This window comes from Oryx dammah, unplaced genomic scaffold (genome assembly GCF_014754425.2).
Source record: "Oryx dammah isolate SB20612 unplaced genomic scaffold, SCBI_Odam_1.1 HiC_scaffold_28, whole genome shotgun sequence".
NCBI classification, from domain to species: domain Eukaryota; kingdom Metazoa; phylum Chordata; class Mammalia; order Artiodactyla; family Bovidae; genus Oryx; species Oryx dammah.
This window is the reverse complement of record NW_024070212.1, coordinates 32,060,722-32,074,395: the sequence shown is the minus strand read 5'-3', so window position 1 is coordinate 32,074,395 and position 13,674 is coordinate 32,060,722. Positions and strand designations below refer to the sequence as shown.

General features: G+C 40.6%; 1 protein-coding gene across 5 annotated transcripts in view; it reads left to right on the top strand.

Annotated features, from left to right (window-relative positions):
• AHCYL1 (adenosylhomocysteinase like 1) overlaps nt 1-13,674 on the top strand; it is a 41,216-nt gene that overhangs the window by 21,178 nt on the left and 6,364 nt on the right. For 4 of the 5 annotated variants that reach the window (XM_040232098.1, XM_040232097.1, XM_040232096.1 and 1 more), the window contains exons 2-9: nt 4,804-4,915; nt 7,149-7,292; nt 8,630-8,730; nt 9,139-9,241; nt 10,823-10,917; nt 11,500-11,606; nt 12,440-12,556; nt 12,808-12,871. In XM_040232098.1, the coding sequence (XP_040088032.1) occupies nt 4,804-4,915; nt 7,149-7,292; nt 8,630-8,730; nt 9,139-9,241; nt 10,823-10,917; nt 11,500-11,606; nt 12,440-12,556; nt 12,808-12,871 (843 nt within the window). The remainder of the gene's footprint in view (nt 1-4,803; nt 4,916-7,148; nt 7,293-8,629; nt 8,731-9,138; nt 9,242-10,822; nt 10,918-11,499; nt 11,607-12,439; nt 12,557-12,807; nt 12,872-13,674) is intronic. The other variant, XR_005719467.1, reaches the window with a different exon arrangement.

Here is a 13,674-nt window from a genome sequence, read left to right as displayed (position 1 = left end):
TGTGTTGACTAAATGAATGTAATACTCTGAGTGTTACCCTCATCACTGTCCATTGGCCATAGTATCATAGCAGAATTCTCGTGGCTGTTAATTCTCTGATTTAGGAGCTAGAAAGCAAAATCGGGTGGGACCTGGGAAGGAAGTGTAACTAAGCTATTTAAATATCTGAATAGATAGACCGAGTGTTTGTGGAAGTAAACTTCTCAGCTTCTGATGGTAAAAAAAAGTGTCAATTAGGATCAACTAAGGAATAATATACAGCTGTTTTTCTTCTCTGGAGTTTTCAATTGCCTATGATTCCTTTTTCTTGCTAAGTTTTGTAGAGCAATTCTTAGCTCACTGTCACCAGACTTACCACGAGATGGTGGTATACCATAGCCCAATTTGTTTCTTCAGTAGAATGCTTCTTTAATTCTCAGTATCACGTAGATAAGAGTCATCTTTTAAAAAGTGCTCAAAGATAGTTAGCATGTAAAATTGGCCTGACATTTAATTGAGTTTTTAAGGCACAGCAAGTAGACTTCCATATTTGGATGTACTATTTGGAGAATGGGTCAGTCTGATATTTTAACCTTTCTCAGAGTTGATTGATATTAGTTCAGGAATAGAGCACTGGTGGGAATTCTCTCTGGTGGTCCATTGGTTAGGACTTGGTGCTTTCACTGCAGTGGATCCAGATTCAGTTCCTGGTCAGGGAACCAGGATCCTATAAGCCATGTGGCATAGCCAAAAATAAACCAAAAAAAAAAAAAAACCGGAACACTGGTAAGCTTGTTGTGTGTTTGCTGTTTATGGAGGTGAGTATCAAAACACAGACTAGTTCTCTAGCATAGGACCTTTTGGTTTTCAGATCCACTTTAGGTTCCAGCCTGTCTCCTTTCCCCTCCCTTCCATCCCCATCCTATGTCATATTTAGACCTGGCAGTCTTGACAGATCTAGATTTGAAGAAATATGAAAGCATACCAGTAAAAACTTAATAATGGTTAGGAGAAATCATAATAAATAGGAAGTAATGTAAACATAACAACTTTGTAGTCATTCTCTGTATTTTGTTTCTACCTAAATGACCATGTTTAGGTTAAATGGAGTGAGTCCAACCCAATTAGAAGGCTATTATTGAGATCTGGTTTCACTAGAGAGAAAACTTGTGATATCTATAAATTGCTTTTGGCAGCACTGTCTTTATTTACAATGTGAAGGTGAATAACACTCCAGGCGGTACTTCACCACAGAGAAGACAGAGCTTCTTGCTGTGAAGACAGCCAGTGGAGCTTGCAGGCCTGGTGGAATCTGGCAGAGAAGCTGCATTTCACAACAGCAGCTGTTGATACAGTTTCTCTTCTGCAAGTTATTCAGGGTTGGAGAGAAGACAAGGTTATTGTGCATCTGTGTGTATCTGAATCGTCTTACTTGTAAGCACTGAGATTATCAAAATGCTGCAAGAATAGACAGTAACCCATTCATGTCACGGCCTGAGTTAACTTTTTACCCACTTCTAATATGGACCATATTCATTATTTGAGAGTTGAGGTGCTGCAGTGATTAGTAAGCCACTTGGAACAGTCTCATATTTTTAGATGGGAAAGATTTTGCTAAGCTTTAGGCTACCGATGAGCTGTATTAATACAAGGTGGGGTTATGACTGTTAGTTCTTAGGTTGCCAAAGAAATATATTTCTATCTTGACACAGCAGGCTTTCTCTCTGTTTTCTGTTTTAAAAACTGAAAAGGTTACTGCAGTTCCCTCCCCCACCCTTCCACCCCTAGGTAGGTGGTATATAAGAATATATCCAGAACCTTTGGAAGTAAAAAGATGAACAGGGGAGGGAATTGTAACAGTCATTACAGGAGAGTGGCTTCCAAACAGGCTGCCCATATCAGGAGCAGGGAAGCTGTTGTAGGAGGAGCAGCCTCTGCACAGCATTGAATGGTGTTGATAACTGTGTGTTTTTTCTGCCACCAAAATAACTTCCTATTGGGTTTATTACCTTGGTCCTGGATTAATCCCTTCAGTAAAGCTAGCTTTGCTGACTGCAGAAGTCATGTGAACAGGCAGTGGGAAATCCTATCTAGAAGGGCAGATGCTGACTAGTGGCCACTTCAGTAAGTGGGTTTGTTTGGGTTTGGAAAGGCAGTCATGTTTTTGACATTTAAGTTATTTAAAGTTTTAGCACCTAAACTGAAAAAGCTGTTTCTTCAGATGCTTAAAGGTGCTTGTTAATTAAGTTCAGGTGTAGTATATGTAGTTCCGCTTGAGTCTTTAGTATTTATTTTTGAAATTTGATTGGTTTGATCTTATAGAAGAAAGAAATTTGAAAGCCTCACCCATCCTACAGATAATTATTGAATGCTTTCTATGTGCAAGACCCTGGGCTAGGTGCCAAGAATGTAGCTCTCTTTCCCTTCCTCAGCTTTAGGATCTGTCCTTATACTTAAACAGTTTGGACTCTGCCTCCTCTCTATTTCACAAAATAACCTAAAGAAAACCCACAAAATTGAATACCTATGACATCAGTATTATTGTTGTTCAGTTGCTCAGTCATGTCCAACTCCTTGCAACTCCATGGACTGCAGCACACCAGTCTTCCCTGTTCTTCACCATCTCCCAAAGCTTACTCAAACTCATGTCCATTGAGTTGGTGATGCCATCCAACCATCTCATCTTCTGTCGTCCCCTTCTCCTGCCTTCAGTCTTTTCCAGCATCAAGGTCTTTTCCAATGAGTTGGCTCTCACATCAGGTGGCCAAAGTATTGGAGCTTCAGCTTCAGCATTAGTCCTTTTAATGAATATTCAGGATTGATTTCCTTTAGGATTGACTGATTTGATCTCCTTGCAGTCCAAAGGATTCTGAAGAGTCTTCTTCAACACCACAGTTCAAAAGCATCAATTCTTCGGCACTGAGCCTTCTTTATGGCCCAACTCTCACATCCATACATGACTACTGGAAAAACCATAGCTTTGACTATACGGACCTTTGTTGGCAAAGTAACATCAGCATGGTTTTTCCAGTAGCCATGTATGGATGTGAGAGTTCGACCGTAAGGAAGGCTGAACGCCAAAGACATCAGTATTCTCTGCTTTGATTCTTGGTATAAAAACACAAATCTTGATTCTCTTGATTCCCGCTTCCTTACTTTTTCCTCCTAATTCAGTAATCGCCTTGTTCATGTTTAGCTGCACATTTAAGCCTGACTCTTACACTGCTGCCAGATGCTGCCCTAGCTGGAGGGTACATGTGACAGGAGGGGAACCTTCAGCAGAGGTAAATAATGGACAGTGTACTAACTCTGGCTTCAAAATGCCTATAACCAGGCTGCCAGCATTATAGAGAGAAGATTTTTATGTGTAATAGGTTACATTTCCAGTTGTTTGCTGAAAACAGCTTATTGAATTCTCCGTGGGAACCTTTTCAGGTTTAGTCAGATTGTGAGGAGAAGCTTGATTCAAGTTCTCAAACTTGAATTGTTTCTCAATTCAGAATCTCAAGTTCTGTTTTTCAGCTGAGGTCGAGGTTTATTTTACATTTCAAAGAAAGGATTTATCAGTTTAAACAGGAATTCAGGAAGGTCTAAAACACTTAATAGAGTGTTTTCCTACACTTTAGAAACACTCATGAATTTATCTATAAATAATTTTAATTGTAAGCTGTTTGCCATTTATTAAAGCCAGTCGTTCCAAGTATCCTTTCAACAGTTTCTTGTTCTGCTTTATTTCATTTAAGAATGTTTTAAACACAGAGTTTAACAAGTTATTATTTTCTCCTTCCTTCAAATTAGTTGGAATTTATTATGGTGTGTGTTTTTGAATTTTTATTAGGATATTCTAGTATTTTACTGGATATAGCAGGCTCTGGTGTTATTCCATTGCCTTTGTAAAGGATAGGTATATGACTGGACTCTGGCTATTGGCACCCCCATGCCCATCACCACTTAAGGCATCTCTTCATAATCTTTTCAAGTAACAAAACCATTGCTAACTTCAGGATAAGATATGCTACAAGAGAATATTCTGAAATAAAGAAAAAACAAGAAGCCGCCCTAGGAGATCATGCCTGCTTTTTGATAGAGTTGTGAACAAGGGGGTAAAGAGTTTAATGTGTCAGGGTTATAAGAGGAAAGAAAGCTTTGTGGAATGTGAGAAAGAAGACCTGTAAAATTAGACAAATGCTGAATGAAGTTGGATCTTAAGCTTTCTCTCTCTGCTCCCCTTCTCCCTCCCCCCCCCCCAACGGCCCCCCCCCGCCCCCCCCCCCCCAAGCCAGTTCTGCTGAAACCTTTGAGAAGAGATACTAGTAGTTGGCATTTTGGGAGGAGTCAGAGAATAGCTTCTGCCACCCTCATTTCTGGTGGAAGAATTGCTGATTTAGTAGGAGCCACATGATAACATTAGGGCTTCCTTGATAGCTCAGTTGGTAAAGAATCTGCCTGCAATGCAGGAGACCCTGGTTCGATTCCTGGGTCAGGAAGAACCGCTGGAGAAGAAATAGGCTACCCACTCCAATATTCTTGGGCTTCCCTTGTGGCTCAGCTGGTAAAGAATCCACCTGCAGTGCGGGAGACCCGGGTTCAATCCTTTGGTTGGGAAGATCCCCTGGAGAAGGGAAAGGCTACCCACTCCAGTATTCTGGCCTGGAGAATTCCATTTACTGTAGTCTGTGGGGTCGCAGATTCGGACACAACTGAGCTACTTTCACTTTCACATGATAACATTAACTTTTAGAGGAGACACTGTATGGCCTTTAAAAATGAAACATTTCATAGAATCCTTGGTTTAAGTTTCAACTTTTCGTCTTCCTCTTACAGCAAATTCAGTTTGCTGATGACATGCAGGAGTTCACCAAATTCCCCACCAAGACTGGCCGACGATCTTTGTCTCGCTCTATCTCTCAGTCCTCCACTGACAGCTACAGTTCAGGTAGGTGTGAACTCCTTGTTCTCTCTCTCTCTCGTCCCTGTACCAGAGCCTTGAGCTAGTGCTTTACGCGGTTCTCTTCACTTATCTAGGGTTTGAAAATCTCATGTCAGGACTGCCCATCTTTGTGCTAAAAGCTGATAACTAGCGGGTGGCAATGGAAATGTTCCCAGCCAGGCTTGTAGCTGGAGAAGCTTTTGTCGTCTTGAGACTCCTCCTCTGATGATTTCTGATTGTGGTTTGTGGCCAGTGCGTGGTTGATAGTACTGGGCCGGTTCCCATTCCCACGTTTACTACCCACATTGAGAAGGGAGAGAATCATTTTGGCTGACAGAACTGGCCTTGAAAAAGAGGTATACTTTGGAAGCATAATTTCTGATTTCTTTGTTTAAGATATACCCTGCCACCTATTGTTTTTTTTTTCCTTGTCTTTTAACTGTGAATCATCACAAAAAATTGGTATTTTACTCTTCAGTTACCAGGCTACCCTTGATTTTGGAGTGTCCTCCCCTGTTCATCTCTGGAGTGGGAAAGAGTCCAGTCTGCATGGCTGCAGCTGTTTCTGCTTAGTTTTCCTCTCCTATCTTAACCTTGTATAAGTAATCTTTTTTTTTTCTTTTGCTTTGAATTGTGATTACCATGGAAAAGGATATACAATCTTAGTTTGAGTACTGGAGGAAATGGGGCATATAATCCTACCCCCTCACTGTTCAACTTGAGGAAACATTGTTAAAAGATTAAAAGGCTTGCCCAAGGTCATAGATTGCTGTAAATGTCAGCAAAGGAATTTGTACCAAAAGCCATTTCTTCTCTTTTGCCAGAATCTTGTTTGCATTGTATTATTAACTTAAGGACTGAGCTTGAGGTACAAGGACTTTTAAAAAATAAACAAACAGTTTTGGGAAACTTCTCTGCCCTCTGCCACTGCGCTGTGTCCCACCATGGACAGGATACGCAGACAAGTACGAATAGCAGTGTATGCGCATGGTCCAGTTCGAAAAGAAGGAAACATGCACACTCACTGTGGGCATGTGTGCAAGGAAAGTTCCAAATACAATGGCTGTCACAAATGAAAAAGTGTCTTAGAGTGAAATAGATACAGAAAGTGATAGGTGACAAGCGGGCTAGTTACAGCTAAGAAAGAAAAAATTTGAAAGATTGAGTTACAAGAGAAAGAAAGTTGAGATGAGCAACAAAAGCTTTAAGGAAGTTTTAGAGATCTTGATGGCCATGCTTTATGGGGACCTAGTAGAGCATTTTAAAAAGCTTAGTGATAGAGGTGAATTGTGCTAGTGGGTAGATAACCTTTAGTACTATTTGTGCTAGCTGGGCAGAGGAGGATGTGTCTGTAGCCCTCAGTGAGAGACCTGGTATACTGGCTGAGACAGTGACCAGAGAAATGGGAAAGAAGTGATTTGAAGGGTAAAGAGTGATTGTTATATATCCTCCTGCATGTCTACCTGAAATGACATTTTTAGTTTTTTGTGAGGCTGCTTTTATAAAGTTGAATATTTTGAGTGGTATCAGGGCTGGCAATAGAACCGGAGCTGCTTATCTTTTGTGTCATTTCTCTGTTGCTCGGTGCACCCTAGTGTAAAGTCTCTGTAAGATTTTATAATAAAAGATTATCTTACTGTTCTTATCCTTTTGCATTAATGAGTCTCAGAGTTTGGCCCTCTAAACAGCGATATCAGTAGCACTTGGGAACTTGTTTGAAATGTTAATTTCTGGATGCCACCTGAGACCTACCAAATGGGAATTTCTGGCAGTGGGACCTAGCCTTCTGTGTTGCAGTGAACCTTCCAAGTGATTCTGATAGATGCTTTAGATACTTTGAGAACGGTGACCTACAGAAATAGCATTCCTTATATGCCCTAAATTGCTCTTCCATTTTCGCCATGTCTGGTTCCAGTCCCAGTTGGGACCAAGTAGCCCATGAGCTGGTGCATATTTTGGGATCAATAGCTCCTTATCACAGGCACTGATGGCAAAATGATCAGGATGGGTAAAAGAGCCACAACACTAAAGGATCTACCGGAGTCTCATTCATACCATTTCTTAGACCTGAAGGAGAATGGAGAGTGATGTAAAAGGCAGAACAGAGAGTGATGTAAAAGGTGGCTCCAGTTAAGAGCATTTGCTTAACTTAAATTTGAGAGTCCTTTGGGAACTGCACCCTGTGGAATTGGGGCCATTGAGGTTTTTCTTTCCTCATTTCTTTCTTTCCTGGCTTTAGCTGCATCCTACACAGATAGCTCTGATGATGAGGTTTCCCCCCGAGAAAAGCAGCAAACCAACTCCAAGGGCAGCAGCAATTTCTGTGTGAAGAACATCAAGCAGGCAGAATTTGGACGCCGGGAGATTGAGATTGCAGAGCAAGGTAAAGAAAGGGAGTGGGTCGGGGACCAGAAGCAACCCACTTGCTGGTCATCAGGATGCACAAACAACTTAAGGCTTGAAAGCTAACGAAAGTCTCCTGGGAAACTTCAGTATCCTGGACTTGTATAAACAGCTCTCTCTGTGTGGAGCTTGAGCCTCAGGATTCTTGTTCTTGTTCTCTCTGCTGCTTCCTGTTCTCAGCGTGTGGTAATTACACAGAGTAGTTTCTCTTTTCCTCCCCATGACACCATATTCAGAGATCTGCTTGCAGAGTCAGCAAGTCCTGGATCAGTACATAGTGGTTAGTTCTGCGGGATCCTGCCATCGCTGCCAATCTCAGAGACCCAGATTTCCCAGAAGTAGCAAATGTTGGGAGGGTTTTCAGCTAAGGATGTGGTGACCTAGGGTCTCTTTTGATCTTTGATCCTGAGCACCCTCTGCTGGATCAAGAGTGAAAATAATTTGACAATCAGTTAAATCTTGGTTTCTCTACCCAGCCCCACTCAAAATAATGTCTCTTTACTTTTGTTGCTTTCACACTGGAGACATGTTCTATACTGGGCGGCAGTACAGAACTCAGAAAAACTGACAGAATAGGGTTAGACAGCATAGAAAAACAGAAGCAAGTGGCGTCTGCTGATGCAAAGTCTTCCAGATCTGATGATTTTACTATGTAGGAATCCATTAGCCAGTGACATAACTACTCCTTCTTCTCCCAAATGAAGGATGACACTCACCTTCCGCTTTTGAGAATTTGACTACGTATAAGCCCTCAATGGGCTTCCCTGGTGGCTCAGATGGTGAAGAATCTGCCTGCAATGCAGTATACCTGGGTTTGATCCCTGGGTTGGGAAGATCCCCTGGGGAAGGGAATGGCTATCCACTCTAGTATTCTTGCCTGTGAAATCCCATGGACAGAAGAGGTATAACGGGCTACAGTCCATGCGGTCACAAAGAGTCAGACACAACTGAGTGACTAACACTTTCACTTTTCACTTTCAAGCCCTCTACATATAAGGCAGAACAGAGAAATTCCAGGTGGTTAGATGACAACTCCCTGCTCTTGTTCTGCAGTTGAAGCTGCCAGACATCAAATAAATATGCTTAGAGGGAATTCCCTGGTGGTCCAGTGGTTAGGACTCTGTGCTCTCACTGACAAGGGCCCAGGTTCAGTCCCTGATTGGGAACTAAAGTTCCACAAGCTGTGTGGCAAGGCCAAAAAAAAAAAAAATAGTTTTTCTCCCTTACCTCACCATATCTCAGCCCTAGATGTTGCTGGGGCAGAAATTAATAATCTCACTAGTGCAGACCTAGCTCAAATCCTCTGTTCTTTCACAGACATGTCTGCTCTGATTTCACTCAGGAAACGTGCTCAGGGGGAGAAGCCCTTGGCTGGTGCTAAAATAGTGGGCTGTACACACATCACAGCCCAGACAGCGGTGAGTTTGATGGGAGAAAATGATGGGCTTCTGGTAGTGGGCTGAGGAGGGGCACGGTGATTGTTTTTACTTGCTCTTCCTTCCCGATCTAACCTCCAAATGCTAACTATCAACGGAACCTTCCAGTTACACTATAACAGGATTTACTACTTTGATTGTATGGGTTACTTTTAACAAACCTGCCTTAGGGAGATCTAGATTTGTAAAATATGATAGCTCTAAATATGTTATTCAGATTACCTGTTTTGGGTAAAGGCAGATTCCGGTTTATTAAGTAGTGAATTATACCCTTTTGTTACTTCCCAGTGTTGCACCTGTTGCCACTGAATTCCTAGGTATTGTTGTGTTAATCAGCACTCCTGTCTGGCCCTCATCTTTCTCACTTTGTCTCTTTATACATCTACGTAGGTGTTGATTGAGACACTCTGTGCCCTGGGGGCTCAGTGCCGTTGGTCTGCCTGCAACATCTACTCCACTCAGAATGAGGTGGCTGCAGCACTGGCTGAGGCCGGTAAGTTCAGCTTTTTTTCACTGACTTTACCTCAAAGTAAATATTCAAACATAATTTTTACATACCAGAACTATCTTTACTGTCATGTATGTCTAGGAGCTATAAAATGTAGAGGGTAATAAAAAATGTCAAAAGGAAGGAAATGGACAATGAAGATCCAGATCCATAATGGAACATTATATAATCATTTAAAATGATCTTTGTACACATTCACTTTTTTAAAAAGTGATCTTTCTGAAGAATCTACTATGTGGAGAAATGCCTAATTCTAATATTAAATGAATAAGAAGTTTAAACTATGTGAGCTATATGAGTATGAGCTCAGCTGGTCTCCTTTCACAAAAGTTTCATCACTTTTGAGAGGACACAAGTACCTTGTGTTCATTAGATCTGATAATTCATTAGATAATTTGTTGTTCAGTATTGCACTGAAAATATATGAACTAGTTATGAGTTCAGTTAAACAGAAAACAATTTCTATTGTTAAAATGTTCAAAGGAAAATTACTCTGAAGTTTTTTAAGGTTCTTTCACTTTCCTGTGATCCTCAGAAAGCAACTGTATCTCACTTTTGTTTTTCTTCTTTACTCTTTTCAGATGTTTATTGCAGAAAGTTTTAGAGGTTCCCAAAAAAACCTAAAATCCTGCTACACAGAGATAATATATTATCTCCTTTTTTATTATCATATATTATGATATATGATAAATATATTATCATATTTCTCATTTTTTCTGTTCACTTTTTACAGAAATGAAATAAGTCTCTATATATCCAATTTTATAACCTAAATATAACATTTTCAGAAGTAGTTTCCATGTCACTCAAAAATTTGACAGTATCATTTATAATAGTCATGTGACCATGTGATTTTTACTTCACTATTTTCCTAAGTAGTTTCAAGATATTTGCTAACATAAACAATGTAATGAACAACTTTGTTTTGATTCCCGCTTCATTTTATCTCCTTAGAAGAAAGTTCCATATAAAAAATGACCAAAGAGGGGCTTCCCTGGTGGCTCAGTAAGAATCCACCTGCCAGTACAGGAGACATGGGTTTGATCCCTGATCCAGGAAGATCCCACATGCCACAGAGCAACTAAGCCCGTGCGCCACAACTGTTGAGCCTGTGCTCTAGAGCTTGGGAGCCACAACTACTGAGCCCGTGTGCTGAACTGCTGAAGCCTGTGTACTCTAGAATCCATACTCCAAAACAAGAGAAGCCCCCACAATGAGAAGCCCACACTCCTGCAAGTAGAGAGCAGTCCCTGCTCGCCGCTACTGGAGAAAAGCCCATGCGGCAACGGAGACCCAGCACGGCCAAAGATAAACAAATAGAATCATTTAAAGGAAAAGTTGGCCAAAGAGAGTAACATTTTAAGGTTCTAAAATACTTTTAAAATAAAAATCCCTTAAATTCTTAACTGATTTCTGGACCAAAGATGCTCTTTTAACTTTTTGCCCTTCCTAAGTTGTTTCCTTTCCAGAGTAATTTCCATAGCCTTTTTCTCTTCAGATCTCAGAGATGTTGGTATAGGACACTGCCCAAAGGAGGAATCCGCTGATTTGTTTTCATCTCTACAGGAGTTGCAGTGTTTGCTTGGAAGGGCGAGTCAGAAGATGACTTCTGGTGGTGTATTGACCGCTGTGTGAACATGGATGGGTGGCAAGCCAATATGGTAATAATGCATATTCATCCTATACTTCTGACAATGGATTTCTTTCCTTTTTTCCCTCAAAGCATGGTTCCCTAAATATGTTTTGGATGTTTGGTCTTACACACTTACTTTGTTGCCAAAATGTTTAGCTTGATAGCTTTTCAGAGTTGTTCTCAGTGCTGAATGGAAAGGCGGGGGAAGGGTAAGACCAACTGAACACATGTGGCTCAAACACAGCAGAATGAAATAGAAGAACATGATATGGTATCTCTTTGGAGTAGAATTATGGTTTCTTTCCTTCCTGCCCCAGCTCTCCTTTTGTATTCCAAGGGGCTGTATTTCAGGGCTCTAGACTAAAAACGAGTGTGTGATTAGCCTACTACTACTCTTCATTGTAGCCTAGAACAAACTTAGGAATCCTTTTAACCATTTTACACCAACAAATTTGACTGTGTTTCCACTATCTAAACCTGCTCTAAGGAGCCCTGAGGAGTGCTCTTCCAAAACATATAGGGCTCTCTTACTAGTGCAGAAAGTGGGTTCAAAGTTCCCCCCAGCTCTAGCAGCCTGAATGCCCATAGAAGTCTTCTGGCTGTTCTATAGATCCTGGATGATGGGGGAGACTTAACCCACTGGGTTTATAAGAAGTATCCAAACGTGTTTAAGAAGATCCGAGGCATTGTGGAAGAGAGCGTGACTGGTGTTCACAGGTAACAGATTCTGGAGTAGCTGCCCCTTGTGTCCTTGCCTCAGCAGATTCTTCTGGTCTCTTTTAGGCTTTAGAGCTGTGTTTCCGACTTGTAACTTAAATGGGAGTATTTTCATTAGATAAAACTTTTGAGTTTTTACCTTTAAAAAATCAAGGAGACCCTAAAAGAGGTTATTTCAGATTCTAGTTCAGACATTTTCTCACCCATTTATTCCACTGTGATTCTCAATCAGTGCTGGGAGGTAGGGAGAGAAGTATATCTTGAAAAACTGTATTCAATTTTAGAATATACTTTTATATTTGAAATTAAAAAGCTATTGTAAAACTATATGTTATACATATTATTAAAAATAAACCTGGGCAAAATATGATTTGCTTGTTGTAATACCTAAAATATACCTGAAAGAGTATTTCTCATTTGGGGGCACCTTGCATATGCTTAAACACACACGCACGGAACCATATTAGAATCATTGATAATCTTTATCAGAAGTAGGCATGGGTTTTTATTTTTTCTTAAAGATTGAGAAAATGCTTGGTCTAAGGAACTATATCCCCTTTTATGGAAGAGAAGTAAATTTCTTAAATTGAAAGACTGGTTTTTTCCCTTCCAAAAAAAGGAGTGGGGTTGGGGAAGAGAAAATGAAAAGACGTGAGGAGGGATAACAAGGAAATATCTTGTTTACTGATACTCTTGGGCAATGATATTCTTGGGCAATAAATAAGACTGGGGAGGGCAGCACAGAGCCTGAAGAGAATTAGGCAGACTTTGCCAGTTACTGTGTTTTACCAGCTAACTTTGTTTTTGTTTTTGTGGCTTTCTTCCCCCTTTAGGCTGTATCAGCTCTCCAAAGCTGGGAAGCTCTGTGTTCCAGCCATGAACGTCAATGATTCTGTTACCAAACAGAAGTTTGATAACTTATACTGCTGCCGAGAATCCATTTTGGATGGGTAGGTTGAAACTTACAATTATTCAGATTTGTAGGAGATAAATTTGGGTTGGGTTATAATGTTAGTCTGATATCATTCCAGTTTTGCCCCCTGGTCTTCCAAGGGCTTTAAAAGTTTGTTAGAGGGGTTCTATCTCATACTGAGCCCAATCAGCTTCTAGTTGAAGTTTTCATGGGGCGTTGCCCCACACTTTCAGAGGGACCCTGTTTCAGCTAATAATGTTTGAGTTGAGACCTTGTCTATTTCCACAGCCTGAAGAGGACCACAGATGTAATGTTTGGTGGGAAACAAGTGGTAGTGTGTGGCTATGGTGAGGTAAGTAGCTGGGCCTTAGTGTCTGCCTTTTCACAGGCTTGTTAAAAATGTTGACTGAAGGAGATTTGTGTTGTCAGTGTAGAGTACTGATAAAGAGTTTAAAATATGCTTTTAGATAAAGTATCTCAAAATTGTAGCAAAAGTCCTTTATTCACACTTAACAAATACAGACATATGGAATGAATTGAGTTTTCAGATTGCACCACTTTGTCTTATGATATGGAATGTTGGCATCATTTCCCCCCAGTTATAACAGTAACCTTTTATGAGACTTAACTCAAGTTAAATATGTAGCATTTTGGCCCCACAGGTGGCCAGTGAAGGGTAGAATCTTAAGTGGCATATAGTTGATTATCTCTAAACTTAACAGATGATGAGATTGTATTTATCGTCATAAAGAATGATCCACAGAAGTTCCTGAGCTGCTAGACTGTCTTGAGTTAGATACTTCTCAAGTGACAGTTAATCAAGTTTTCTTAGAATAAGAATCTGAAGTAACCTTCAGACCAAGCTGCTCTTCCCTTAGTCTCGTTTCCCTGATGGTGATACTTTTATTTCCTTTATCTCTTTTACTGTCCAGCCTTTGCTATGAAATGTCTTCTAAATCACTTCTTTGATCACAATATAATCAGGATCAGTTTCTCCTCTGTTTGGATTAGAGCATCTTTGCAAGGATTTGCTAGATGATTGATGGGTTTAGGGAGGTTAATTCCCATCTCCCAGAGAGTCTATCTGCCCAAATGTGTGTGTGCTGGGCTCAGTTACTCAGTTGTGTCCAACCCTTTGGACTGTAGCCCACCAGG